Raw genomic sequence first — 26,286 nt, 5'->3', positions numbered from 1 at the left:
CCACCCAGAATCCAGGCAATTTCCAAACCGGTTCATGTGCCTTGCAGGGGGGGGTGGAGGAGCAGCTGAGCCCAGAAGGTCCCTTTGAACGCCACGAGGCCTCTGTGCGAACATGCACACACCCCATGCTGGAAGAAAGAAGGCAGAAGCCGTTTGTATTGATCCAGAAAACTTTGCAAAAGGCTGGCTGTGGGGCCTGTTCTCTCTCTCCCCCCCCCCCCCAAAGCCTGGCTCTGCTCAGCCAAGTCTCAGCTGCTCATTTATTCATCACAGGCTCCGAGTGCCAATCTCAGTGGCTGAACATGCTGCCCCCAAAAGCATTCCGGTGCATTAAACCGTCCCTTCGATATCCTTTACAACAGATTTTGCATTTAAATGAAAATAGAAGGAGACCTTGGGTCCCTTGGCTAAGAAAGGCGGTGGGGGGGGGCCTCTCCCGTCTTCCGGAAAGTGAGTTTGAGGGGCTTGCACTCCTCCTCCTCCTCCTCCTCCTCCTCCTCCTCCTCCTCACATCATCTCCCGCTTCACTTCGCTTGCTGGCAAAGGGGCTAATTAGGAGTTAATTGTGAGAGGGTGCCAAGCCCGAAATGGCAGCTGTGGTGGTTGGGTGGTGAGAGGAGCAGGATCCTGCAAGGGGGGGGGTGTGCAGAGAATGCAAAATACTGTTGTGTCTTTCTGGGGATGGGTGCTGTTCTTGGATGTGTGTGGGGGGGGCGCTTTTGCCCTGGCCGCCTCAGCTAATACCACACAACGGAGACCCTCATTGTGCGAACAGTTCTGTTGTGGGAGGGGAGAGCCCCCACCAGCACTGGCACGCACCCTTGCCACCCGTGGCATTTTGTGGCGCTGCGCTATTTCCAAGCACTTTGAAAAGTGGGGCGTGTCTGCCGGGAAGACCGGGGGGGGGGGGACATTTTATCATCAGGCTATTCCTGGCTGCTGATAGCAGAGGTCAAAGGGCCCTGCCACGTGGGAGGGGGCAAGGAGGGCACAGGAGCCCCTCCCTCAGTGCGGCCATTCTCTTGTGGTCCAGAGCGCCGTCCAGTCACCTTCTCCAGGAGAAGATCGGCTCTTCCCCTCCGCAGAGGCTAGGACTCGAATTCGGCTCCCTCGCATCCAGTTCAAGGTCTGCCCGGGGCCATGGCGGGTGGGCGGGCGGGCAGTGGGGGCCAATGGTTGGCTGCTGATGGGTGTTTGGGGTGCGCAGGGGAGCACTTGGGGCTTCCTCTGGGACTGCCCGCTTGCCCCCGGGTTCCTTCCAGGCTTGTGCCGGAGCTGCCTTGGCTGGGGGCTCCTCCTCCTCCTGCTCCTCGAAGGGCTTTTGGCAGCCAGGCCACCCTGCTGACAGCTGTGTATGCTTTGTGTCTCCAGAGCAGCGTCTGTCTGGGCTGCGTCAGGGCTGGGGAGGCCGGCAGGAGGAGAGAGGGCGGGAGGGCGGTGGCAGCAGCAGCAGCAGCGGAGATTTAGCGAGGGCAGAGAGCCCCTTTTGGGGGGTGCCAACAGGCCCCAGCTGTTGTGGAAGCGCATCTTTGGGGTCTATGTCTACAGCACAATGCTGCCTGCACAGACTGGCAGCCATGAGCCTCCAGGGCTCAGGGAGGGAGACATTGCCAGCCATCGGAGATCGGACCTGAAGACCTTCTGCATGCAGCGCAGGTGCTCTGGAACTGAGTTGCCATGTGCACCCATTCAGGGCTTGCCAATTTTCAAAGGTGGGGAACGGAGGCCTCCAGAGGGGTTCCCTGTTTGGGCAGAAGAGCCACTTGGGTTGAGAGGAGAGGGCTATCGATGGATGGCTCCCAGCCAGGAGGACTCTGCCTCCCCCCTCCGAGGCAGAAATGCTTCTGAATCAGTGATAGAAACTCCGAGAGATCAGCCCAGCACCAAATGGCCCCTTAAACCCAGGTTGCAGTCGCCCAGACAGAATGGAAAGTTGCCATTTTGGGGGCAAGACACCTCTGAGGTCTTAGTTTTCAAATGATGGACTGACTGGGATTGATTAGGAAGAACTTCCTGACAGTAAGAGCTGTTCGGCAGTGGAATTTGCTGCCAAGGAGGGTGGTGGAGTCTCCTTCTTTGGAGGTCTTTAAGCAGAGGCTTGACAGGCATATGTCAATAATGCTTTGATGGTCTTTCCTGCTCGGCAGGGGGTTGGACTGGATGGCCCTTGTGGTCTCTTCCAACTCTATGATTCTATGATTCTATGATTCTCCGTTAAGTATCTGGCTAGTTGAGAGGACCACTTGAACACTGAGAACTTCAAGAAGAAAAATTCCTTGATCAGGGGATGGTCTATATACCGTAGATGTTGGCCTCTTCCTGCCTATTTTTCTGAATGGTGACACAGACCATTCATAACGTAGGGATATTCTCCACAACTGTGAGCAGGGCAAGGCAGGGCAGGGCGGTGTGGGAAGCGAAGACAAGCGTCAGCGATTAACGATCGCATTGTTCCCTGCTCCTGCTCAGGCTGTGCAGAAAAAGCCATTTTGGTTCCAGAAATTCATTCCGATTGTGCAGATAACTGATAGAATACGACAGAATGGAGATTTAGGGAGTGAAAGCAGCCCACATCCAAGGATCCTCGGGCACAGCAGGCATCTTCTCTTGGTCCCAAGTGGCCAATAGTCACTAATTCCAAACACTGTTCTGAATCCCACTTGCTGGAAGCCCTGGGAGGAGAGAGGGCTCTTGGGGCATCTGTTTGGCCGCTGTGAGAAGAGGAGGCTGGTCTAGAGGGGCCTCTGGCCTGATCCAGACGGCTCTTCTTCTGCGCTAAGCTAACCTGATAGTAGCTGTGCTCTGCCGCCCCTGTCTGAGGCAATAGGCCAGGAAGTGCAAGAGCAGATGGGGCTCTTGGGCTCAGATCCTGTTTGTGGGTTTCCCCTGATGGGCAGCTGGTTGGCCCCTGGGAGAGCAGGAGGCTGGGCTTTAAGATTAGGAGGAGAACCTGCTGGACCAGCCAATGGGCCTGACCCAGATACCACCTCTTATGAGAAGGTCCTGGCCTCCATCCTCCTTAGAACATTCTGCCGCTTCTGTGTTTTTTCCCCAGAGATGTGGTTGCAGCTGCAGGGGGAATGGCACTCTGCATGCGCTCAGGGGCACTGCTGCCTGATTCCTGGCATTCGGGGAGGGACCGACAGCCAACCCAAAGGCACTCCACGTCTGCTAAGCGCCCTCCCTTCCTCAATACTACCTTGGGCCCCTCCAGACAAGTGTCTTCTGCAATGCGTTTTTGACGCAACCACAGAGTGCAATGCGCAGTTTTGCAATGCGTCCTCAGAGGCAGGAACAGAACAGGAAAGAGCATAGGTTTTGTGAAATGAATAAAAGCTGACACCAGTTTTAATCTTTTTAAATCTATTGCTATTGCAACATTCTTCCTACTGATCATCTAGAGTGTAATCTTTTTTTGCAAACGGCTTTGAGGCTTTCCTTAGACATTCAAGCAGTGTATAAATTTAATGAAGTGAAACAATGATTAGCGAAGAGGGTGCTGGGAGGAGGAGACCTTTGTGCCAGGACTCAATTCTGCCACGAGAAACTGCCAACCCTTAAAAGGGGTGAAGTCCCCTGTCCTTGCGGGGGGGGGGAGGTTTCAGTGGTGCCTCTTAACTGAAGAGAGAGTGTTGGGGTGGGGCAAGGGGGGGTCATTGCCCTGCTTTGGTGTGTGAAGGGGGTGCTGTGCCAGCGGCTTGTGACACAAGGAGGGCCTGGGCGAGGGAGGGGCCTCAGACACCCCTTCTGCACTCAGCACCAGCCTGGAGGGCCTGCATTTTGTCAGCCCCCACCCCCTGCCTCATCTTCTAACCTCCCCCCACCCCGGTCCTCCAGAGCAGCTGGCTCACTTCTCCAACAGGGATATTTATAGTGTCAAGAGGGCCTGCGGAGATAGGGAGGGGGGCAGCACTCCTTTTCCGGCACCCATGGGGGGAGCAGCAGCAGCAGCAGCAGCAGCGCTCTGGGGTGTGATGGAGAGGAGCAGGGGGTGGGGAGGGGGAGTGGGAGTGGCTTGGCAGCTGGGAGGGGACACCGCCCCCTTCCACCTCCCCCGCCCCATTTTGAGAGGCTCTCTGTGGTCCCCCTTGCCGTGCTCTGCTAGCTTTTAGACTTCATGGAATGATAGAAATGTAGAGTTGGAAGGGACCCCCAAGGGTCCTCTAGTCCAACCCCCTGCAATGCAGGCATCTCAGCTCAAGCATCCATGACAGGTGGCCACCTAACCTCCAAGGAAAGAGAGGCCACCACCTTAAGGAGTCCGCTTCACCGTGGAACAGCTCTTGCCATCAGAAAGTTCTTCCTGTTTGTTTGGTTGGAATCTCCTTCCTTTAATGTGAAGCCATTGGTTCGAGTCCTACTCTCTGGAGCAGGAGAAAACCAGCTTGCTCCATCTTCCATGTGACAGCTCTTCAGATATTTGAAGATGGCTATTGTATCTTAGTGGGGACCCAGGTGGCGCTGTGGGTTAAACCACTGAGGGACCCTCGTACCTACGGGACCGCCTCTCCTGGTATGCCCCGCGGAGGACCTTAAGGTCCACAAATAATAATATTCTGGAGATCCCGAGTCATAAGATGGCTAGATTGGCCTCTACTAGAGCCAGGGCCTTTTCAGTACTGGCCCCAACCTGGTGGAACGCTCTTTCCCAGGAGACCAGGGCCCTGCGGGATTTGTCATCTTTCCGCAGGGCCTGCAAGACAGAGCTGTTCCACCTGGCCTTTGGGTTAGACTCAGCTTGAGCCCTGTGTTTTTCCTCCCTCATGGCTTGGATTTATGGCCTACTTGAAATGAGGCTGCACTTTAAATTTTAATACTGTATTTTAATCTGTATTTTAATTCATTGTTTTTATGTTTTATTGTGGTTCTGTTGGTGTCAGCCGCCCTGAGCCTGGTTTTTGACTGGGGAGGGTGGGGTATAAATAAAAATTTATTATTATTATTATTATTATTATTATTATTATTGCTGATCAGAAGGTCAGCGGTTCGAATCCCTGTGACAGGGTGAGCTCCCGCTGCTCGGTCCCAGCTCCTGCCAATCTAGCAGTTCGAACGCATGTCAAAATGCAAGTAGATAAATAGGAACCGCTACAGCGGGAAGGTAAATGGCGTTTCCATGTGCTGCTCTGGTTTGCCAGAAGCGGCTTTGTCATGCTGGCCACATGACCTGGAAGCTTTACCTTTACCTTTATTGTATCTTAGTCTACTTTTCTCCAAGCTAAACATCCCCTGCTCCTTCAACCGCTCCTCATATGGTTTGGTTTCCAGATCCTTGATCATCTTGGTTGCCCTCCTCTGCACACCTTCCAGCTTGTCAACATCCTTCCTTAAATTGTGGCACCCAGAACTGGACACAGTATTCTAGGTGTGGTCTGACCAAGGCAGAAGAGAGCAGGGCTATGAGTTCCCTTGCTCAGGAGACTAGACTTCTGTTGAGGCAGCCTAGAATAGCATCAGCTCTTTTTGCTGCTGCATCATACTATGGACTCATGTTCACCCCCCCTCCTGTATGGCAAGACAGCCCTGCCCAGGCCCACCTAGTCAAGCTTCCTATTCCCCAGCCATCCTATTGCCTGTTGTCTGCTGGGAGGGATAGCTTGGTTGGTAGATCAGGAGACCCTTCATCTAAGGTCCTGAGCCCCACTTTGACCAAAAAGATTCCTGCCTTGCATGGGGTTGGACTAGATGACCCTCAGAGTCCCTTCCAACTCTACAGTTCTGTGAAGCCCCCTGAAGTAGGTCAGAAGGCGCCGGCTCTTTCCCACTGGGGCTTCCTTTGCTTAGGGACAAGAGTTGCCCAGCCATCCCATCTTCCTCGCAGAAAGGAATACAGGAACTTCATTAGCTCCTCTCCTCTCATTAAGTAACATATGTTAATTGCTTTCTGGGAGATGAGCAACTGACGCTCCTCAGAAGCCTGGTCACTTGGGGCGCCCCCTGGTGGCACATGCAGGACTCTGCTGTGCCCCCCCCCCCCCCGCTTCCAAATGTGCTGGCTGCAGGGGGTGGCCAGCTTGGGCGCTGTGTGTGTGTGTGTGTGTGTGGCCACTTCCAGGGGTCTGGGATGCTCAAAGTAGGTACTACTGGGTTTTACTTATCCACAGCTCACTTCAAAGGTCCACACTTATTGTCTCTCAGATAACAGAAGGCAGCCAGATAAGCTGATATGAGATTGGGGGGTGGGGGGCAGAGAGACGACAGACTTACAGCCTGAGTGAAGGCTCGGAGGTTGGAAGAATCAGGGCAGAATCTCAAGTCCTCCTTTCTGCTGCACAGAGTAAAACTATGGTTTAGACAAAGGGACGGAAGCAGCAGCTGTGAGGGGCTCCTCTCCGGCTGGAAGAAGTCCTGCTTCCAAATGCCAGTTGCTGCCGCACCACCCAGATCTTGCAGGTGGGCTTCCCCAAATGGCCATTTGGTTGGGCACAGGCCTGATTCTGCAGCTCTTCTATGTGCTTAATTTTTCACACAATGCATGGTTAAATTATGGATTCAAATGACAAGAAAGGAGATTCTGACGCAGCATTAGGAAGAATTTTCTGAGGGCAAGAGCTGTTAGGCCATGGAACAGATTCCCTTGGGAGGTGGTGGACTCTCCCCAATTGGAGGTTTTTAAATGGAGGCTGGGTGCCCACCTGCCCCTTCCGACTAGGCCTGAGGGCTTGGCTCTGCCTCCGCCGATGGGGCAGCACAGCTTCCGAATACTCACAAGCTCAGGTTCTGCTTGTGAGTTTCCCATTTCGGCATCTGGTAGGACCTTGTGAGAACAGGAGGCTGGATTCGGTGGGGGGGCCCTTTAGCCTCATCGAGAAGGCTCTTCTGATGTTCTTAAACATCTGGGGGACCAAACCTACCCCACGCCCTGCTCTATGGGGTACTTTTTGTAAACTCTATAAGGTTGCCTTTTCCTAAAATAAGCATTTCTTAAGTCAGCTGCCTGGTTAATGGTGAAGGGGGGAAGTAACATCTTTTCTGATGATTAACAGTTTTCAACCAGTTGACCAAACCAATTAGTTGATGAAACTGTGATTACTGTAGCTGTGATTTTCTGGACTAGATGACCCTTGAAGTCCCCCCCTTTGACTCCAAAATTCAGGGATTCAGCAATTCTGCATTTCTGTGCCCTGAGCTCTCAGGGCTGCCAATGGCCATTGCCAACACTAAGGCAGGGGCGCCACCTTGTGGCCAGTCGGCTCATTCGAGGGATCATCACCACCTAGATTGAGGTGGAATCCTGACAAGACAGAAGTACTGTTTTTGGGGGACAGGGTGTGGGTGGGTGTGGAGGACTCCCTGGTCCTGAATGGGGTAACTGTGTCCCTGAAGGATAAGGTGATCAGCCTGGGAGACATTTTGGACTCACAGCTGTCCATGGAGGCGCAGGTCAATTCTGTGTCCAGGGCAGCTGTCTACCAGCTCCATCTGCTATGCAGGATGAGACCCTCCCTGCTTTCACCCTGTCTCGCCAGAATGGTGCATGCTCTAGTTATCTCTCGCTTGGACTACTGCAACGCGCTTTATGTGGGGCTATCTTTGAAGGTGTTGTCACCCGGAAACTGCAATTAATCCAGAATGTGGCAGCCAGACTGGTGACTGGGAGCAGCCGCTGAGACCATATAACACTGGTCCTGAAAGACCTACATTGGCTCCCAGTAGGTTTCCGAGCACAATTCAAAGTGTTGCTGCTGAACTTTAAAGCCCTAAACGGCCTTGGCCCAATATACCTGAAGGAGCATCTCCACCCCCATCGTTCAACCCAGACACTGAGGTCCTTCTGGCGGTTCCCTCCCTGTGAGAAGTGAGGTTACAGGGAACCAGGCAGAGGGCCTTATCGGTGGTGGCACCCACCCCGGGGAACGCCCTCCCATCGGATGTCAAGGAAATAAAGCACTATCTGACTTTTAGGGAAGTTTTTAATGCCTGATGTTTTGTTGTATTTTTAATATTTTGTTGGAAGCCACCCAGAGTGGCTGGGGAAACCCAGCCAGATAGGCGAGGTATAGATAATTTATTTATTTATTTTTGTCGTGGTGATTGGACTTGCACATTCCTATGTCCCTTATGAGCGAAGCCGTGGGGAGTCTCGTACTCCCAGCAGGGTCACCCAAGGCGGTAAGGTCAAAGGGGAGGAGCTGGGCAAAGAACGATCCAAGACGTCCTCAAGGGCAGAACAGGCGGGTGATAACAAGGGGCATGTTACAACGGCTGTGAAGGTCATTGTGATACTCGTGCCATTGGCACACAGCCTTACTGCGTTGGTCAGCGTACACTGACCTCCATACATCAAGCAAATTCACGCACAGGCACCTTCCAAAAACCCATCCCAAAATCTATTTATTATTTTCATCGCCACAATTCTACACATTGTTGAAGGGAAACTCCCCGCCAGGGTAGAAATCTTAGACTTCAAACTTTGCATGTGAAAAGTTACTTTTTAAATAGATCAGGAAAAGTTCCCAATTCTCCTTGGCAGAATCTTGATTTGTCTTTCTTTTTGGTGCCCTCAGTTTTGCCCTCTCCGTCTTCCATTTGAGGGTGTCCTCTCATCCTTCCCCTTCTGCACAGCTTTCTTGCTGCTAAAGTTACATACATAAATAGAGTCGACGCTTTCTTTGGCATTTCACTGCCCAGTATCCCCAGCAGGAAGGCTTCTGGCCTCTTGGGAAAGGCCACTTCATTCTTCTTCTTCTTCATTTCATGATATATCATGTCCCAATAGGCCATGAGGGATGGCCACCAACTTTGATGCTTTTAAAAGAGCATTGGACAAACCCATGGAAAAGACGGCTGCATCGGGGTTTTAATATTCTGTTGGGAGCCGCCCAGATATAATAGAATAATAATATTATTATATTGCCAGGGGTTCGTTTGGATGACCCTTGGGGTTCCCTTCCAGCTCTACAGTTCTGACTCTGGGGCTGAGCTGCTCCGCCTGGGCTCCTCCTTGGGCGGGGAGGGAGGGTTGGCCTCGGAGTCTCTTTAAGCAGATTCCCAGAAGATTGGAAGATTCCAAATCCCTTGGAAATGAGGTCAGTCCAACTGTCCTTCCTCTCTCTCCCCCCCCCCCCGGCCTGCCATTCCTGTAGAGGCCTCTGCCCTCCCCTGGGGGACGAGCAGGATTGAGCCCTGCATTCCCCTATCCCCACAGAAGGAGCACCCCACCTTTCCTCTCCGCTTGGGACCACGTTTTGAGGCAGGAATGTCACAAGTCTGCTGCCACGTAACAGGCAGGGGTGGGTATCCGGGCAGCGAGGCCTGGGCCTTGGGGAGGGGGGCCTGGCACCCTCTCTGCCAGCTTCTCCCAGATAATCCTCCAGCGGAGGAGTGGGGAGGAGGGGGCTCCCAGCGCCCAGAGCCTCACGCCTGCGGGATTAGTGCTGCAGCTGCTAAGAGCGCTGCCTGGATTAGGCCTTGCCCTGCCCACTCGCTGGGTTCCTGGCACTGCCACGCCTCGGACACTGCCAAGTCAGTGGTGGCCCCTCTTCCTCCCGCAGTGAGGTTTGGTGCCAGGAGCGGACGGCGTTCCATAAGATTTGTGGGCATCAGTTCGGAATCGTAGAATTGTAGGCAGGCAGGCAGTCATCCAACCTCTGCTAAAGGACCTCAGGCGAATCACAGATTCGCTGACTTGGAAGGGCCCTTCAGGGATCATCTAGCCCAACCCCCCTGAAATGCAGAAATCACAGCAAAAGCGCTCCTTTCTTGTCACTTGGGTCCTCCCTTCCAGAGCAATGCAAAGCAAGTTTTCTCCATCTTCCTCTACACAAGACATGAGAAGCGAGCTCTCAGGCTGGACCAGTCCAGTCAGTGGGATTCTTATATCCCCGAGAGAAGGAAGTTATTTCCCTTTAGAAGCAAAATTAAAGAAAATGGAGAGACTCCCCTCCCCAAACAGCTCTTGGGAGAGCTGGAGATTTAAAAATATTCTCTGCAATTATTTTCCAACGTGTTCAAGATATTTTTTTGTTTTCTGTATTTCCTCTCCCTTATCTTCTAGTAGCTGGCTGCTTTTTTATTGCTCCTTTTAAAATAATGGTTTCATTACATTTCAAGCAATTACTATAAATATTTAATCTTTTTTTAAAAACAGCAGCAGCAGCAACAACAACAACACTTGTCTATTTGGGAGGGTGTTTGGAGGAGAGACCTGATTGTGGCCATTGATTCTTGTCGTTTTAATGGATTTTGTGGGCTTTTGTGGATTCTTAATCATTTGCCAAGCACCCTGTGACAAAGGGCTGATTGCAGATGAAGAATCTGGATAAATAGGTAAATTGGAAGAACGGGGAAAGTTGCATTTAAAGCTCACCCACCCAAGAATCTTGGGAACCCCCAGAGAATTACAGCTTCCAGCGCTCTGCAGTTTCCAGGAATCTTTGGGTGGGAAAATGTGCTTTATCTGTCCAGTTAGAGAAACCTCCGTTCAGTCTATCACTTCTTACCCCTTGAGGCTGAACTCCCGCTCTGGAAGCGGGACTCCTTCCCCTGCTGATATTCACCCCTGGTAATTTGCCACGACAATATTGGGGGGAGCCTTGCAAGAACAGAGCGTGCTGGAAGCGGAACACTTTTGCAACGTAGCTCCTCCGCAAGGTGGGTTGACTGCTTGGCTGTGGTGTGGACAGGAGGCTGGACTTGGCTGGGTTCCTGGGGCCTGATCCTGCTGCTACGGCAGGGCTCTCCTGAGGTTCTTATGACATCTTGCATAACGCAAGAGAAGCAGGAGGCTGTGTATATAGATGAACTCATCACACAACCTGGAGCCGGCTGTCCACAATCCTGCTTTCAGAATCAACTTACTGTATTTCCCCCCCCCCCAATATTTTTTTTAAATTATTTTTCCAACACATTTAACACAGTCAGAACAATAACAGCAAAGATACAAATAAAAAAACACACACAAATAAAAAAAATTGCACAAAATTTCACAGTTCTTAACATTTGTTCTGATCATTGTGCTGTGACTTCCTCAACTCCTTGTTTGCTGCGATTCACTATTAGTCCTGTTTAGCAATTCTATCTCATAAACCATTTCTATAATTTCTCAGATTCTTAATTATACTATCCGTTATTTACATTTAACTTACTGTAGGAAAGAATTGGAGTAATGCAAATATTTAAGAAGACAGTTGTACCTTGGTTCTCAAACACCTTGTGACTCGAACGTTTTGGCTCCCAAACACTGCAAACCAGGAAGTGAGTGTTCCAGTTTGTGAACGTTTTTTTGAAGCCAAACGTCCGACTCGGCTTCCGATTGAGTGCAGGGATCTCCTGCAGCCAATCGGAAGCTGTGCCTTGGTTGTCAAATGTTTTTGGAAGTTGAACGAACTTCCGGAACAGATTCTGTTCGAGAACCAAGGTACCCCTGTACACCTTTTGTGGGGCGTGTGTGTGTGCTCCTTTACCTTGAAGCAAACCAACCATGGGATCAGTGGGGGAGATGGAGGTCCACTGGGGAGGGGGAGGCTGCCCCTCTTTTGATGTCTTGCCACCCGGCCTTCCTCCCCCCCCCAGCCTCTCTTCCTGCCTGGCCATTGCTGTGTGGAGCTGCCCCTTTCCTCCTAAGAACCTAGGACTCCTCCTCCTCCTGGATCAGGCCAGTGACCCATTGAGTTCAGCCTCCTGTTCTCACAGTGGACAAGCCCAATGAGAAACTTGCAAGCAGGATTTGACCCCAAGAGCTCCCTCCCACCCTGTGATTTCTGAAGGCAACTGGCCCCCAGAAGCCCCTCTGTGAGTTCCACAATTTAACTCTGCACTTCCTATTATTATCTGTTGGGGGTGTGTGTGTTGTTATTATAAACTTCTTTGAAATTTTCCAAAACAATTACCAAGCATAGGTATACGGATGTTAAGTCTTGTATGCCACAATTCCCCTGGCCCAGCCTTCTGCTTCTTCCTGAATTTGTCTAATCCCTTTTTCAAGCCTTCCAGGTTGGTGACCGTTAGGACTGGGCAATATATCAATATATCGTCTAAAACCGGCTTGAAGTCCATATCATGATATCGGTCTCTTAATGGCCTCTCCAAGGCAGTGTTAGAAGCTGAGCTAGAAAAGCTAGGAGCTTTTTTTTAAAAAAAAAATTCTTAAAAATTATAATTATTTTTTCCCCTTCTTTTTTTTCTTTTTCTTTTTTCTTGCTTCTTATTCATATTTTCCTTTCTTTTTCTTTTCCTTCTATCCTTGTTTGCTTGATTTTGATCTATTTTTGAATTCTTGAATTTTTTCAAAACCTTGGAAATTAGGTTGGGTCATACCGGATTATTTTTGTTATGTTTGCTTATGTTTAATTTAGTTAGATTTGATTATGTTATGTTATGTTAGGTTATGTTTTGTTATGTTTTGTTTACGTTGTGTTATGTTATGTTACGTTACGGTTTGTATATTTTAACTTGAAATAAAAGAAAGTCTTTTTTTAAAAAAAAATTTTTTTAAAAGCTAGGAGCCAAACAGCACCTTAAACTTGTGTTTTGGTTGCTACAACTGAATGCCCCCAGGCACCTTGCGGATCAGTTGATTCACCAAGCAGTGCAGCACCCATAGAGGCGTTTCTTTGGGTGCCACGCTGCCCCGCAAGCCGGCTGACTGGCATGGCAGCATCGCCAGCCAGCCAGATGGAGATGGCAGTCACCAAACCGGGCAACCAGACATCTCGGCTTCCTTGCAAAAGGCTGGTTGCCTGTTGCAAAATCAATGTGACGGGCGGCCAGTTAGTTTTGGATGTTGCTCCAAGGACAGAAGGGACCGGGGGGGGGGAGAGGGGGCACAAATACAACTCTTTGCCAAGGGTGCCAGGGAGCCCTAGGTCTGCCTCTGCTTCTTGTCTCGAGAGAAGGAGAAGAGCTGCTCTCTCTCTCTCTCTGCTTTCTCGGTGCCGCACAGCATTTTACAAACTTCCCTGCCTCTTCCTTCCTGAAACCTAACCCCCCCCTTTCTCTTCTGCTCCTTTGCCCCCCACCCTGCAGGGAGCTGCTTCCTGTGCCTGGTGGACGTGGTGCCAGTCAAGAACGAGGATGGCTCCGTCATCATGTTCATCCTCAACTTTGAGGTGGTGATGGAGAGGGACCTTTTGACCAGCCCTGTCAAGAACACCAACCACTGGGTCTCCCCAGCCGCCTGGCTGCCCACAGGTAGGGGGGCTCCTGTGTGTGTGTGTGTGAGAGAGAGAGACCCTCCTGCAACCCCTCTCCCCTCCCACCCCCAGAAGGCTCTAGTCTAAGGCAACCTGTACGCAGGTGGAACATAGAATCCTAGAGTTGGAAGAGACCACAAGGGCTATCCAGTCCAACCCCCTGCCAAGCAGGAAACACCATCAAAGCATTCTTGACATATGGCTGTCAAGCCTCTGCTTAAAGACCTCCAAAGAAGGAGACTCCACCACACTCCTTGGTAGCAAATTCCACTGCCGAACAGCTCTTACTGCCAGGAAGTTCTTCCTAATCATAGAATCCTAGAGTTGGAAGAGACCACAAGGGCCATCAAGTCCAACCCCCTGCCAAGCAGGAAACACCATCAAAGCATTCTTGACATATGCCTGTCAAGCCTCTCTTTAAAGACCTCCAAAGAAGGAGACTCCACCACACTCCTTGGTAGCAAATTCCACTGCCGAACAGCTCTTACTGTCAGGAAGTTCTTTCTAATGTTTAGGTGCTTCTCTGGAGCAGCAGAAAACAACCTTTCTCCCTCCTCTATATGACATCCTTTTATATATTTGAACATGGCTATCATATCACCTTCTCTTCTCCAGGCTAAACATACCCAGCTCCCTAAGCCGTTCCTCATAAGGCATCGTTTCCAGGCCTTTGACCATTTTGGTTGCCCTCCTCTGGACACGTTCCAGCTTGTCAGTATCCTTCTTGAACTGTGGTGCCCAGAACTGGACACAGTACTCCAGGTGAGGTCTGAGCAGAGCAGAATACAGTGGTACTATTACTTCCCTAGATCTAGATGCTATACTCCTATTGATGCAGCCCAGAATTGCATTGGCTTTTTTAGCTGCTGCATCACACTGTTGACTCATGTCAAGTTTGTGGTCTATCAAGACTCCTAGATCCTTTTCAAATTCAGTGGTAAGGACTAGAATCTAGAATGGTTGAGTTGGAAGGGACCCCCAGTGAACATCTAGTCCAACCCAAGGCAATGCCTGAATCCCAGCTGAAGAATCTCTTGATGGGGAATTTCTCAGGTGCCCTCTGGGAAGGCTTGCAACTCATCCAGGGTGAGTTGGGAGGGGGCCTCCCTTTCTCTCTAGGAGGGGGCAGCCCCTAACACCTCCCCCCCAACTTTTAACCCTTTCCAGGTCGGGGCAAGTCCTTCCGCCTGAAGCTTCCGGCGCTGCTGGCTCTGGCGGGCAGCAAGCAGTCTCTCCCGCAGGATGACCCGGACGAGGCGGTGGTGGTGGTGGACTTCTGCAAGCAGAGCAGCGAGTCGGTGGCGCTGGACGAGGTCACCTCCTCGCTGGACAACAACTGCCTGGGGTGCGGGGAGCCGGAGGACAGGCAGGCACTGATGGAGCGTGAAGGGGGTGGGGCCTCAGAGCCACCCGTCACCCACTCCTCCCCCCGGGCCGAGAAGACCCGCCTCAACCTGGACGCCTCCTTCTCCAACTGCAGCCTGACTCGCACCCGCTCCCGGGAGAGCTTCTACAGTGTGCGCCGAGCCTCCTCTGTGGACGACATTGAGGCCATGAAGGGCGAGGGAGAGAAGGGACGGGGGCACAGCCGCCATGCCAGCACAGGTAGGGAGAAGGAAGAGGAGCTGGGGAGGGCTCAATATGTTGCCTGCCCTTCGGGTCCCACGGCAGAGTCAGGGCGGTCCAGTTTCTCCGACTATGTGGGCTGCCAGAGTCCTTCAACGCAGTCGGCATGGAATCTCCATAGTGCAAATTAGAGCGCTCACAAGATGTTCAACATACACAGCCCACTGGTCCCAACTCCAGGGGCCCTGGGGGCCCGGGCACCCACAAAAAAGGTGCTCAGCACCCATCTGCAGGGTCTTGGGCATGACTTCCCGTCTGAGGCCTTGGGGGGGCCTTGGAAGCAGCGCCTGAGGCCTCTCAGGGCCCCCACTTCCAGGGCCATGAGGTCACATGATGTCGGCGTCACTGGGCCCCCATGATCTGGGGCCCAAGTCGGCACCCCAACACAATCAGTATATTTAACTAAATATATATACTGAAATGCACAATTAGTAGAATCCTAGAGCTGTAGAGTTGGAAGGGACCTGAAAAGTCATCTAATCCACCCCCCTGCAAGGCAGGAATTTAGATTGAACATTTTATTACTACTACTACTAATAATAATAATAATGGGGGCATGGGTGGCGCTGTGGGTTAAACTACAGAGGCTAGGGCTTGCCGATCAGAAGGTTGGCGGTTTGAATCCCCGTGACAGGGTGAGCTCCCGTTGCTTGGTCCCAGCTCCTGCCAACCTAGCAGTTCGAAAGCACGTCAAAGTGCAAGTAGATAAATAGGTACCACTACAGCGGGAAGGTAAACGGCGTTTCCGTGCGCTGCTCTGGTTCGCCAGAAGCGGCTTTGTCATGCTGGCCACATGACGCGAGATGAGCGCCGCAACCCCAGAGTCGGTCACGACTGGATCTAATGGTAAGGGGTCCCTTTACCTTTACCTTACTACTACTACCGCTACTACTACTACTAATAATAATTTTATTATTTATACCCCACCCATCTGGCTGGGTTTCCTCAGCCACTCTGGGCAGCTCCTAACAGAACACTAAAAACAGAATAAAACTTCAAACATTAAAAACTTCCCTAAACAGGGCTGCCTTCAGATGTCTTCTAAAAGTCTGATACCGGTAGTTTTTTATTTCTTGACACCTGATAGGAAGGCGTTCCACAGGGTGGATGCCACCACCGAGAAGGCCCTCTGCCTGGTTCCCTGTAACCTCACTTCTCGCAGGGAGGGAACCGCAAGAAGGCCCTCGGTGCTGGACCTCAGTGTCCAGGCTGGACGATGGGGTAGAGATGCTCCTTCAGGTATATATTAAGCAGATTTAATGCACAAACAGTTGTTTGTGCTTTCGCTAGCAATACATGGCACAAAAAGTAAATTGCAAAGGGTTTAAGATGTTTTTTCTCAAATGTTGCCAGAGTTAACCTCTGGAACTCCCTCCCACAGGAGGCAGTGATGGCCACCAGCTGGAATGGCTTTGAAAGAGGATTTGGCAGAGGAGGAGAGGGCTGTTGGTATCCAGGATGGTTAGACCCTGAATGTCAGTTTCTGGAAACCGCAGGAGGGGAGAGTGTTGCTCGTGTGCTCAAATCCTGCTTGTGGGTTTTCCATGGGGGCAACTGAGTGACCCCTTTGAGAGCAGGAGGCTGCACTCAGTGGGTCCCCTTGGGCCTGATCCAGTCCTTAGGGGACGGTCCCTTCTAGGGGGAGCGTTGCTGGAGTGTTGGAGAGTCCCTGCCCGTCTCCCTGGAGGCTCAGTCGAGACTGCGACTCGGATATGAGGCAGGCTAGTTGAAGAGGCTCCAATGTGGGGTCCGGAGAGATGGAGGGGGAGGCCGGCAAGCGCGTTGGGGGTTTCCCACCTCACCTGTGTGTCCCCAGCAGGCGCGATGAACAACGTCCGCAGCCACCTGTTGAACTCCACCTCCGACTCGGACCTGATCCGCTACCGGGCCATCAGCAAGATCCCCCAGATCACCCTCAACTTTGTGGACTTCAAGGCGGAGGCCTTCCTGACGTCGCCCTCCAACGAGAAGGAGATCATCGCCTCCAGCAAGCTCAAGGACCGCACCCACAACGTTACGGAGAAGGTCACCCAGGTAGGCTGGGTGAGCGGGACTCTGGGTGGGGGCAGTGGGGAGAGGCCAAGGCGGCCGGAGAGGGCTGGAAAGACCTGGAGATGGTGGTCAAGTGTGGCCAGAGACACACAGGTGTGGCCTGGCATTGGCCGGCCGAAGTGGCCAGAGGGCCCAGCAGCTGTCTCAGAGAAGGGACAGGCTGTTTATTAGCTATTTATTACAATTGATTTTGATTTAATAGTTCTGCATTGCAGGCAGTTGGACTTGATGACCCTTGGGGGGGGTGCCTCTCTATGATTTTTGATTCTGTAGCCAAGCTTGGGCCTCTCCCCATAGAGGCTGCGGAGGAAGAGATGAAAGCATCATTCGTTTTTATTGCATTTTATCTGGATTTAATATTGCTGCATTCCTGGGGGGTGCCCTCGATGACCTTTGGGATCCCTTCCAGCTCTGCTATTCTACGATTTGTATTCTGCTTTTCCTGCAACAAACGTCGAGCTCGCAATAATCACAACAGCAAAGGGGGAAATCTAAGCACCGTACTATCAAAGACAGTAAAATAAGGCAGACAGCTGCAACAAATTAATCAAAGCAATTAATGCAAATAAGTAAAATCATAATTCGAAATGATTGCAGGCCCTACCTACGCTGAAGGGTCCATGGCACTTCAGCGAAAGGCCCCCTGGCTGGATTGGGCCCCTGCATCCCAAGTAATCCTTGGGCATTTGGAAGGGAGATGGCATGTGCTTGGGTATCCTCTGCGAGAAAAGGCGTTCCAAGCACTGGAGTGTTTCTCTCCCAGGTTCTGCTCTTCCTTTCTGTGTCTGAGTGTTAAACTGTGGAACTCCCTGCCACATGAGGCAGAGATGGCCACCAACCTGAACGACTTGGAAAAGAGGGGGAGAGAGAGGGCTATGGAGGGCTCCTAGCCAGGATGGCTCTGCTCTGCCTCCACTGCTGGAAAACTCCCAGGAGGGGAGAGTTGCTCTTGTGCTTGAATCCTGCTTGCGGGTTTCCGGCTGGAGCTTCTGGTTGGTCACTGTGAGAACAGGACTGGATGGACCCCCTTTGCTTTCAGCCAGGCTCATCTGATGTTCTTGTGGAACCTCCAGACCCAGGGGCAGTCTATCTGGACTCTGAGGTTCTTAGGAGTATTTGACCACATTGGGAACAGGATGCTGGAACAGGTGAGCCACTGACTTGATCTGACAGGCTATTCCTAGGTACTTGTTGTTGTTTAGTCGTTTAGTCGTGTCCGACTCTTCGTGACCCCATGGACCAGAGCACGCCAGGCACTCCCGTCTTCTACTGCCTCCCGCAGTTTGGTCAAACTCATGTTCGTAGCTTCAGGAACACTGTCCAACCATCTTGTCCTCTGTCGTCCCCTTCTCCTAGTGCCCTCAATCTTTCCCAACATCAGGGTCTTTTCCAAGGATTCTTCTCTTCTCATGAGGTGGCCAAAGTATTGGAGCCTCAGCTTCAGGATCTGTCCTTCCAGGGAGCACTCAGGGCTGATTTCCTTCAGAATGGATAGGTTTGATCTTCTTCCACTCCATGGGACTCTCAAGAGTCTCCTCCAGCACCATAATTCAAAAGCATCAATTCTTCGGCGATCAGCCTTCTTTGTGGTCCAGCTCTCACTTCCATACATCACTACTGGGAAAACCATAGCTTAGGTACTTTAGTAGCTGGGAAATAGGAGGGGGCAATTGCCCCTCTGCTTCTCTCCCCCCCCCAGTTTTCCCTGACTTCTGCAAGCCCACCTGCACCTTCCTCTGCATCCTTCCCTTCTGCTGTCTCTTCTTCATAGCCATATTGGGGGTGTCAGAGTTGGCTTGGCTGCAGGTGGGGGTGTTGTGTGTGCATGTGATGAGGGAGTCGTCCTCCCCCCTTCCTGCAGCAGATGACTCTTCTCCCCCCCCCTCCCAAGATCTCTGGGTGCCTCCTCTGCCCTTGCGGGACACGCTCTGGATTAGGGGCAATGTGGAGAGCAGCGGGGAGGGGGGGCTTCCTTTGCGGCTGGGAGAAAGAGTCTGGCCCCCAGAGGATTTAGCAAAGTTTAGTCTGGAGAAGAGCCACCTTCAGATATCTGAAGGGGAGAGCAAGCTTCTTTTCTGTTGCCCTTTCCAGAGGGCAGGATCCGAACACATGGCTCCAAGTTGCAAGAAAGGAGACTCCGACTAAACATCAGGAAGGACTTTCTTTTCTTTTTTTTAAAGCAATTTATTGAGTTTTCCAAATAAACACACAAAAAATGATAAACAAAACAAACATTCAAAAAACAAATACCACACACACAATTATCTTTTTAACAATTCTTTCCAAATCTCTCATTCTCAATGCTCTGCCGAGCTTGACTGCCCTCCCTCCCCTCATTTGGTTTTCTTTTCAACTCTTATCTCGCAGTTCCTTTATTCCATCCATTTAAAGTCAATTCGTAGGATTTATTTCAATCCTGCAAGTGTCTTTAAACTTCTACAGTTCTTTTCCATATAGTCCACAAATTTACTCTAGTCTTTTTGGAACCTTGTTTCCCCCTGGTTCCGAATCCTGCTAGTCAGTCTTGCTAATTCTGCACATCAGGAAGGACTTTCTGACAGCAAGAGCCATCACAAGGGGGAGGACTCTCCTCCATTTGAGATGGTCAGGCAAAGGTCCGGTGGCTAATAATAATAATAATAATAATAATAATAATTCATTTATACCCTACCGATCTGGCTGGGATTCCCCAGCCACTCTAGGCAGCTCCCAACAGAATATTAAATGCGATAAAAGATCAAACATTAAAAAATTCCCTAAACAGGGCTGCCTTCAGATGTCTTCTAAAAGTCAGATAGTTGTTTATTTCCTTGACTTCTGATAGGAAGGCGTTCCACAGGGAGGGCACCACCACCGAGAAGGCCCTCTGCCTGGTTCCCTGTAACCTCACTTTTCGCAGGGAGGGAACCGCCAGAAGGCCCTTGGAGCTGGACCTTGGTGTCCAGGCTGAACGATGGGGGTGGAGACGCTCCTTCAGGTCTACTGGGCCGATCTCTCACAGATGCTGTAGTTGGGATTCCTGCCTTGCAGAGGGTTGGACTAGATGACCCTGGGATCCCTCCCAACTCTACAGTTCTTTGATTTCCTTCCTGCCTCTCTCTGGTTGCAGGGAGCTGGGTGTGGCGGAACTGGGGAGAGCCCGGTGGAGCCCCCCCTCCCACGCCTGCCTCTTCCTTGCACCCCTGCCTTCCACACACCCCCTGCATGAGATTTTGCAGACCTCCCGCCAAGGGTGAGGTCATCACACGCTCCTTTCGCACAGGGTGAGGTGTCTCTTGTCCCAGGCTCAAAGCCAGGGCTTCCCAGGTGTCTGCTCCCTGGGCCGAGGGCGCAGGGGTGTCTGGGCCCCGTGCAGAGTGCCTCTCTTGCCCCTGCTTTTCCGAGGGACGAGGGAAATAAGAGTGTCCTTCAAAAAAAGCACACCCCTCTCCTTCCGGGAAATTGATGGAGGAAAGATCTGCGGCCGGAGAGGGGGAACCATATTAAATTGCTTGGCGGGATTTATAGATGTTTTCTCCCTCTGTCTCGCTTGCAAGAACCTTCCCTGTAAAATATGAGCCTCCCGCTCCCCCCACATCCTTCCTGCAGCTGCCGGGCTCCTCTGAGGATCTCCAGGCCATGAGGAGGAAGGCGGAAGGAGGGGAGGGCAGGTCTTAGTGGAGTGACAGGGAGCTCAATCTGAAATAAAAGGAATCTGCTTGAAGCAAGTGACCCAGAGAGCCCAATGGAGCTTGGCTCAAGCTTCTCTGCGGAAGGGCCTCCTCCTCCTCCTCCTGCGGGCTGTGAATCTGCGCAGGGATCCTGGCTGGATCCGAGGGACAGTTTCTGTGCTGGGTGGGGTGGGGTGGGACTTTAGTCCCATTCAGGCTCTAAGTTAGGATCCTCTTTCCCAGCCTTACCTGAAGATGCCATAATATTAGAGGCTACCGTCTGTCCACACACTTTTTCTGCGCAGATACTGGTGGTTAGGTAAACGTCTTTCTAAAGTAAAAATTAAAAATGGTCCAGTAGCACCTTAGAGACCAACTAAGTTTGTTATTGGTATGAGCTTCTGCGCAGGCGCGATTTCTGGCGTCGCACTTATTGGAAAATATATATATAATAAGAAAAATATTGGTAGAAAACTGGGTATTGAAACCTGCTTAATCTAAATCATATATCCCAGTTTCCAGCGACCCTTTAAAGTACTCTTCACGCAGAGTATACGCAGTCAGAAGTTGACCTGGCTAAGAAAACACCACCAAGAGCGTAGGGTATTATTTCCCTTATATGAAACCCCTTACTAGCTGCACACTTGTAAAAGTATGCAGATGAAAATACAAACGGTTGGGTTTCTTTAACTGAAAAACAAACTGAATCTTTAAACTTTAAACTAAAGATAAATGCTTTCTCCCACATTCCAAACCTCCCACAAACTCCCACAAAACTCCCATTAAACTACCCAAGAATTAACAGCAAACTAGCATTATAACTAAACAACTCTCATACTAAGATTCAACTAAGGAATCTCTTAAACTGAGAGTCTCTCTTAGTAAGATTCAACTTGGAATCTCTGAAACTGAGAACAACTGAGAGAGTGATCTACTTAGAGTTGAATCAAACTGAAAGATCTAACTAAGAGATACAGAAGGCTTTCTGGCAGAGCCTTATATACAAGAAGCAGAGCCCACGCCTGTGGGCAATTAACAGAAATCACCTGGACCTGTTTCTCTTAAACAGACAGTATTTACATTAGACCGGCTCTAAAGTAACTTGACTATTCAAAAAATCCAACAGCACTGTGCCGCTCTGGCCCACAGACGATCTCTGCAGGAGTGATCCGGCTCATGGCCAGTAAGCCTTGCTGACCCAAGATCTTGCATGCAAAGGAGACGCTCTAACCACTGATCTACAAATAAATAGAATAATAGTTATAATTAATAAACAATGAAAACATTTAGGGGGAAGTTGCCCATCTCACTATTATTATTATTATTATTATTATTATTATTATTATTATTATTATTCCCCGCCCATCTAACTGGATTGCCCCAACCACTTCCACATTGATAAGGGCAAAGAGGAGGAGGAAGCTGCCCCCCCCCATCAGAGGGTTGTGAGTGAGAGGATGCAAAATCCCATCGGAAGGTCCATCTCTCTTCCTCACCCCCTTGCCTCCCCCCCAGCACCCTTCCTCTAGCCCCTCCCAGGGTCCTGGCTCCCTCCCCCCCCCCCTGCAGAACTTGTCTGGACAGAATGAGGCCACTTTCTGTGGGGAGGGGCTGTGGTGTACTTGCAAAAGTGTGCGTCCGCCCGCCTGCCCCAACGCTCCCCCCCCCTCGCGGCAGCCAGAGATGGATCCATCAACAGCTCTGTGCACATTGGCCTGATGAGGGTGGCATCCTGCCAGGGCCTCCCGGGCTCAGCTCCCCTGAGTACCTGCACTCAGATGAGGATGGGCAGAGAGGAAGGAACAGGTTGGTAATTAAAGCAACTCCCCTCCAAAGAAAGGTTGGCACATTTGGGAAAAGGTGATTAAGGGGGATTTGATGGAGGTATTTTAAGATGATGCCTGGCGTGGAGGAAGCAGAGAGAGGAGAGTTTCCCTCCCTCTCTCCAAACGCTAGTAGTCCTGAACATCCTGTGAAGCTGAATGCCAGGAGATCCAGGGCAGAGGAAAGAAAGGAAGATGCAATGCAGAGTTAAACTGTGGAACTCCCCCCCACAGGAGACAGGGATGGTGGAAGGCACCGAATCTGTGAGTCCTGCGCTGCAAGGGGTTGTGGCGGTCAGAGGCAGCAATGCTTCTGAATGTTAGTTGCTGGAAGCCACAGGAAGGGAGATGATGGTCCTGTGTTCAAATCCTGCTTGAGTGTTTCCCATAATGGGCATCTGCTTGGCGCCGGTGACAAGAGAAGGCTGAACTGGGCAGACCTGATCCAGCAGCTCTCCTGATGCTCTTATGGAGCCTCCAGGCCCAGCGGCAGTCTGCCTGGATTACCAGGTTCTTGGAGGCATTCAGTCCCTGGGAGAAGAGGATGCCGGACAGAGCCGAGTTTCCGCTCCAGGTGCCCTCTGCCCCGCGGAGGCACACCTGGGCCTTGAGGCTCTTCCCTGATTCTGCTCGCTGCCGGAAGGGTCTCTGGCCTAGTTCCAGGTGGGGGGAGGTTGAGACTGGAAAGGCACAATGTGGTTCCCCGTGGCTGCAATGCCTGTGTTGCAGGGGGTTGGACTAGATGGCCTTTGGGGTGTCACTTCCGATTCTACGATGAGACGGTTCATGGAGGTTTTAAGCAGAGGTTGGGTGGCCCTCTGTCAGGAATTATTCAGCCGTGGCCCGTGACTCCTGCATTGCAGGGGGCTGGTCTAGATGGCCTTTGGGGTGTCCTATGATTTTGTGCCACTTCAGGGTGGAGCAGTGGCAATGAGGACGGCAAGTTGTAGGGGAGAGGGAAGGGGAGAGGGGCTTAACAAGCCCCCTCCTCGCCTCCCCAGCTCCAGGGCGTCTCTCCAGGCTCCTAATCCCCTCCATACTGCAGCTGCCCCCTCCCTCCTTGCTTAATTGAAGTGCATACGGTGGTTGGGTGGGGGGGGGTCATCCGGGGCCTGTAGCTCAGTGGTCCAGCTTGACATGTGGAAGGTTCCCCCCTTAGACCCCCCGGCACCTCCAGACTCCAGGGGGGGGGCTGGGAACGTCCCGTTTCTGACTACGCCTAAGATCCCCTGCCAGCCTGTGCATACAGCACTGGCTTAGTTGGACTAGCAAAAGGCAGCTTCCGATGCTCCTGTTTCAAACAGGAACAACGAGGACTAGAGCCTTACTTTATTTCTTTGGCGGCAGCAGAGCGGAGCCCCTGCTTTGCGGGACGAAGGGGGCAGGTTCAGCCCCCACGGAGACTCCGGGGAGGGTGGAGGAAGAGCGACGCCCTGCCCGAGACCCGTGTGCGGACAATGCAGAGCAACTTGGTGCTCTGAGGCTGCTGCTTCCGACAGGGCTGCGCTATAATCCAGCTGGGGGGGGGGAAGGCCTGGCCCCAGATGTGGGGAGGCAGATGTGGGGCTTCTGGTGCGCACCCCCTGGAGATGTCGTGGCGATGGGTGGGTGGTCTCCCTCCCTCCTGCCTCCCTTTGTCAGGAGAAGACCCCGAAGGGTCGCCCGAAGGGTCCGCCGTCCCTGCGACGCGGCTGGAGCCAAGCCCCTCTCCCGTGGGGCGGGGGCTGCTGGCGCACGCGCCGTCTCCGACTTTATGGCCCCATAAGTCCCGGCTGGCGGGCGGAGAGCGAGGGAGAGCCGGAACGAGGGGCTGGGGCCGGGTGTCTCCGACTCCGCCAAGCAGCCGCATCGGAAGCCTGCAGAGCCTCTGTCTCTCGGCGCGCTCCAAGGTGACCCCCGTGTCGCAGAGGGGGGCCCGGCCGAGGTGCCCCCCTAGCCGGGGACTGGACCGCGCAGCACGGGAGGAGGTGCCTTTGGAGAAGTGGGGAGAGCACCCCATGGAGGCTGCGGGGAAGTTGCCCACAGCAAAGAGGGCGGGGAGGGACAGCCCCCACCGGCTGGGCGGGGTGCTCCTTCCTGGTGCCTCAGTTTCCCCAGCCGCACTCTGGGGAGGAGGAGATTCCCGGGAACCAGTCAGGATTCAGGAGCCGGGGAATAAAGAGGAGGGATGGGGAGGGTATGCAGTAAGGAGCCCCCTCCCCAGCCCAGATCTTCCCCGTTTGGGGGTGGGGAGGGGGGCTGGGTGCTCTCTCTCTCTCTCTCTCTCTCTCTCTCTCCAAATGCTCATTGTCCGCCGGAGCAGATGGACTCTCTTCTCCCTCCTTGGAGCAGAGCTGGGTGTCAGGATGCTCTGAGAGCAAGGAGGAGCCCGAGGGGGGGGTAGGCTGGCAGCGAGTGGGCGGAGGCCAGCCGGGGCCTCCCCGTGGGTGGGCCAAGGAGGGAGGGAGGGAGGGAGACCCTGGCATCTGTTCCATCTGCCCAGCCTCCAGCCTCCAGCCCCGGTGCGGCCGCTGATGAGGTGTCTGGCTGCCTCCCTCTCGCCCCCTTCGCCACCACTCCCCATGGCGGCGGAGGGGCGCAGCGCCGGCCAGGGTCCCCCCAGAACCCGCTCCCCCTGAGCACCATGCCCTGAGCCAGGACCGTCCCTGCAGCGGGCATGTCTCAGAGCAGGAAGGACAGCGGCGGCGGGCAGCCGGAGGGCAAGAACGGCCGAGTGCGCCGGGCTGTGCGCATCTCCAGCCTGGTGGCGCAGGAGGTAGGGGGTTGTGGGGGGGGGGGGCAGGACGGGCAGCCCGCCAGGGGGGCTTTCCAAGGGGGAAGGGCTGTGGTTCCCCCGAGGATCTGGGGAGGGCGGGGAGAGCACTCTGCACGCGCTCAGAGGCTCCGGGGTGAGGTGTGGGGTTCATGAAGTTCTGGCAAGTTCTGGGTTGGGAGGGAGGGGAGCCCCCTGTCCTAACCCCTGCACTTGGGAGGACGGGACACCCCAAGAAGGAGGCTCTTCAGGGCACCAGAAGCCAATTCTGCCGGGTCTTCTGCCTTTTCCTGACCTTGTCTCCTGAGCTGCATCCAACTGTTGCTCCCAAATATTGATGTGACACCAGCTGGACACGACAGTGATGCGTAACCCAGCCGGCAGATGCCACAGGGAGCCATAGATCCCTATGTGCATGGGGGGGGGGGCTGGATGAGGGGACCCCTGCTGCCCCCCTCAGGCAGAAGAACCGCTTTGGGGGTTGCAGAGGAAAGGGGGAATGAAGAGTTTGGGGGTTCAGGATGAAAGCTTTCTGGCAGACAGCTTGGCAGGTCATTCTCTGGGGCAGAGTCTTATTACTGCCTCATCATTATTGATTGGTATTATTGATTATTGTCTTGTTATTATTGGTGTCTTATTAGTGGACATGCCATGAGGGTGGGGGGGGGTCAAATACTGTCCTGCTCCCCCCTCCCCCATGAAAAACAGAAGGGAGGTTGGCACTGCTTTGTGGCAGGGGTGAGGCATCTGTGGGCATGTATTTCCGAGACCATCCCTGATTCTTTGGGTGCTGTTCAGCTACATCCGACTCAGTGAAAGGTGCATTGAAACCAATGGACCTCTTTTCATCATGGTCCTTACAGTAATTGAAATGGATCTACTCTGAGCAGAGCTTTGCTGAATGTCGCCTATAGGGACAGTCTGTTCAGAGGAAGAGCCGCTTGCGAACTGGAAGGGGAAGCAGAGAGAATGTGCATTAAAGTTCCTTTTAGCCCCCCATGGCTGGCAATTAATCCCCCCCCCACAGCATGGTGATGATGGTAATGTGTTACCAGCATCACCATGCAGTCCAAATGTGTTGCTAAACCAATTTTTTTTGGGGGGGGGTCTTGGTTCCCCTCCTCCTTAGTGTCTCTCTTCCTTTCCCTGATGTCACCCTTCCAGCCACCCAGCTCCCTGGATCTTTGCTTGTGATCAGATCCTGCCACCCTAGTTCTGCTGACTCCAGAGTGCGGGGGGGGGGGGCTTCA

The 26,286-nt window shown here is 52.6% G+C and overlaps 1 protein-coding gene across 2 annotated transcripts in view; it reads left to right on the top strand.

Annotated features, from left to right (window-relative positions):
• The window catches only part of KCNH2 (potassium voltage-gated channel subfamily H member 2), a 78,238-nt gene that overhangs the window by 19,291 nt on the left and 32,661 nt on the right, over positions 1-26,286 (top strand). Inside the window, exons 3-5 of one of the 2 annotated variants that reach the window (XM_035129765.2) lie at positions 12,967-13,131; positions 14,301-14,738; positions 16,579-16,793. In XM_035129765.2, coding sequence (XP_034985656.1) covers positions 12,967-13,131; positions 14,301-14,738; positions 16,579-16,793 — 818 coding nt within the window. Of the gene's footprint in view, positions 1-12,966; positions 13,132-14,300; positions 14,739-16,575; positions 16,794-26,286 lie in introns of both variants that reach the window. The other variant, XM_060280462.1, reaches the window with a different exon arrangement.

Source organism: Zootoca vivipara, chromosome 12 (genome assembly GCF_963506605.1).
Source record: "Zootoca vivipara chromosome 12, rZooViv1.1, whole genome shotgun sequence".
Lineage (NCBI taxonomy): Eukaryota > Metazoa > Chordata > Lepidosauria > Squamata > Lacertidae > Zootoca > Zootoca vivipara.
This window is presented reverse-complemented; position numbering and strand designations above follow the sequence as displayed.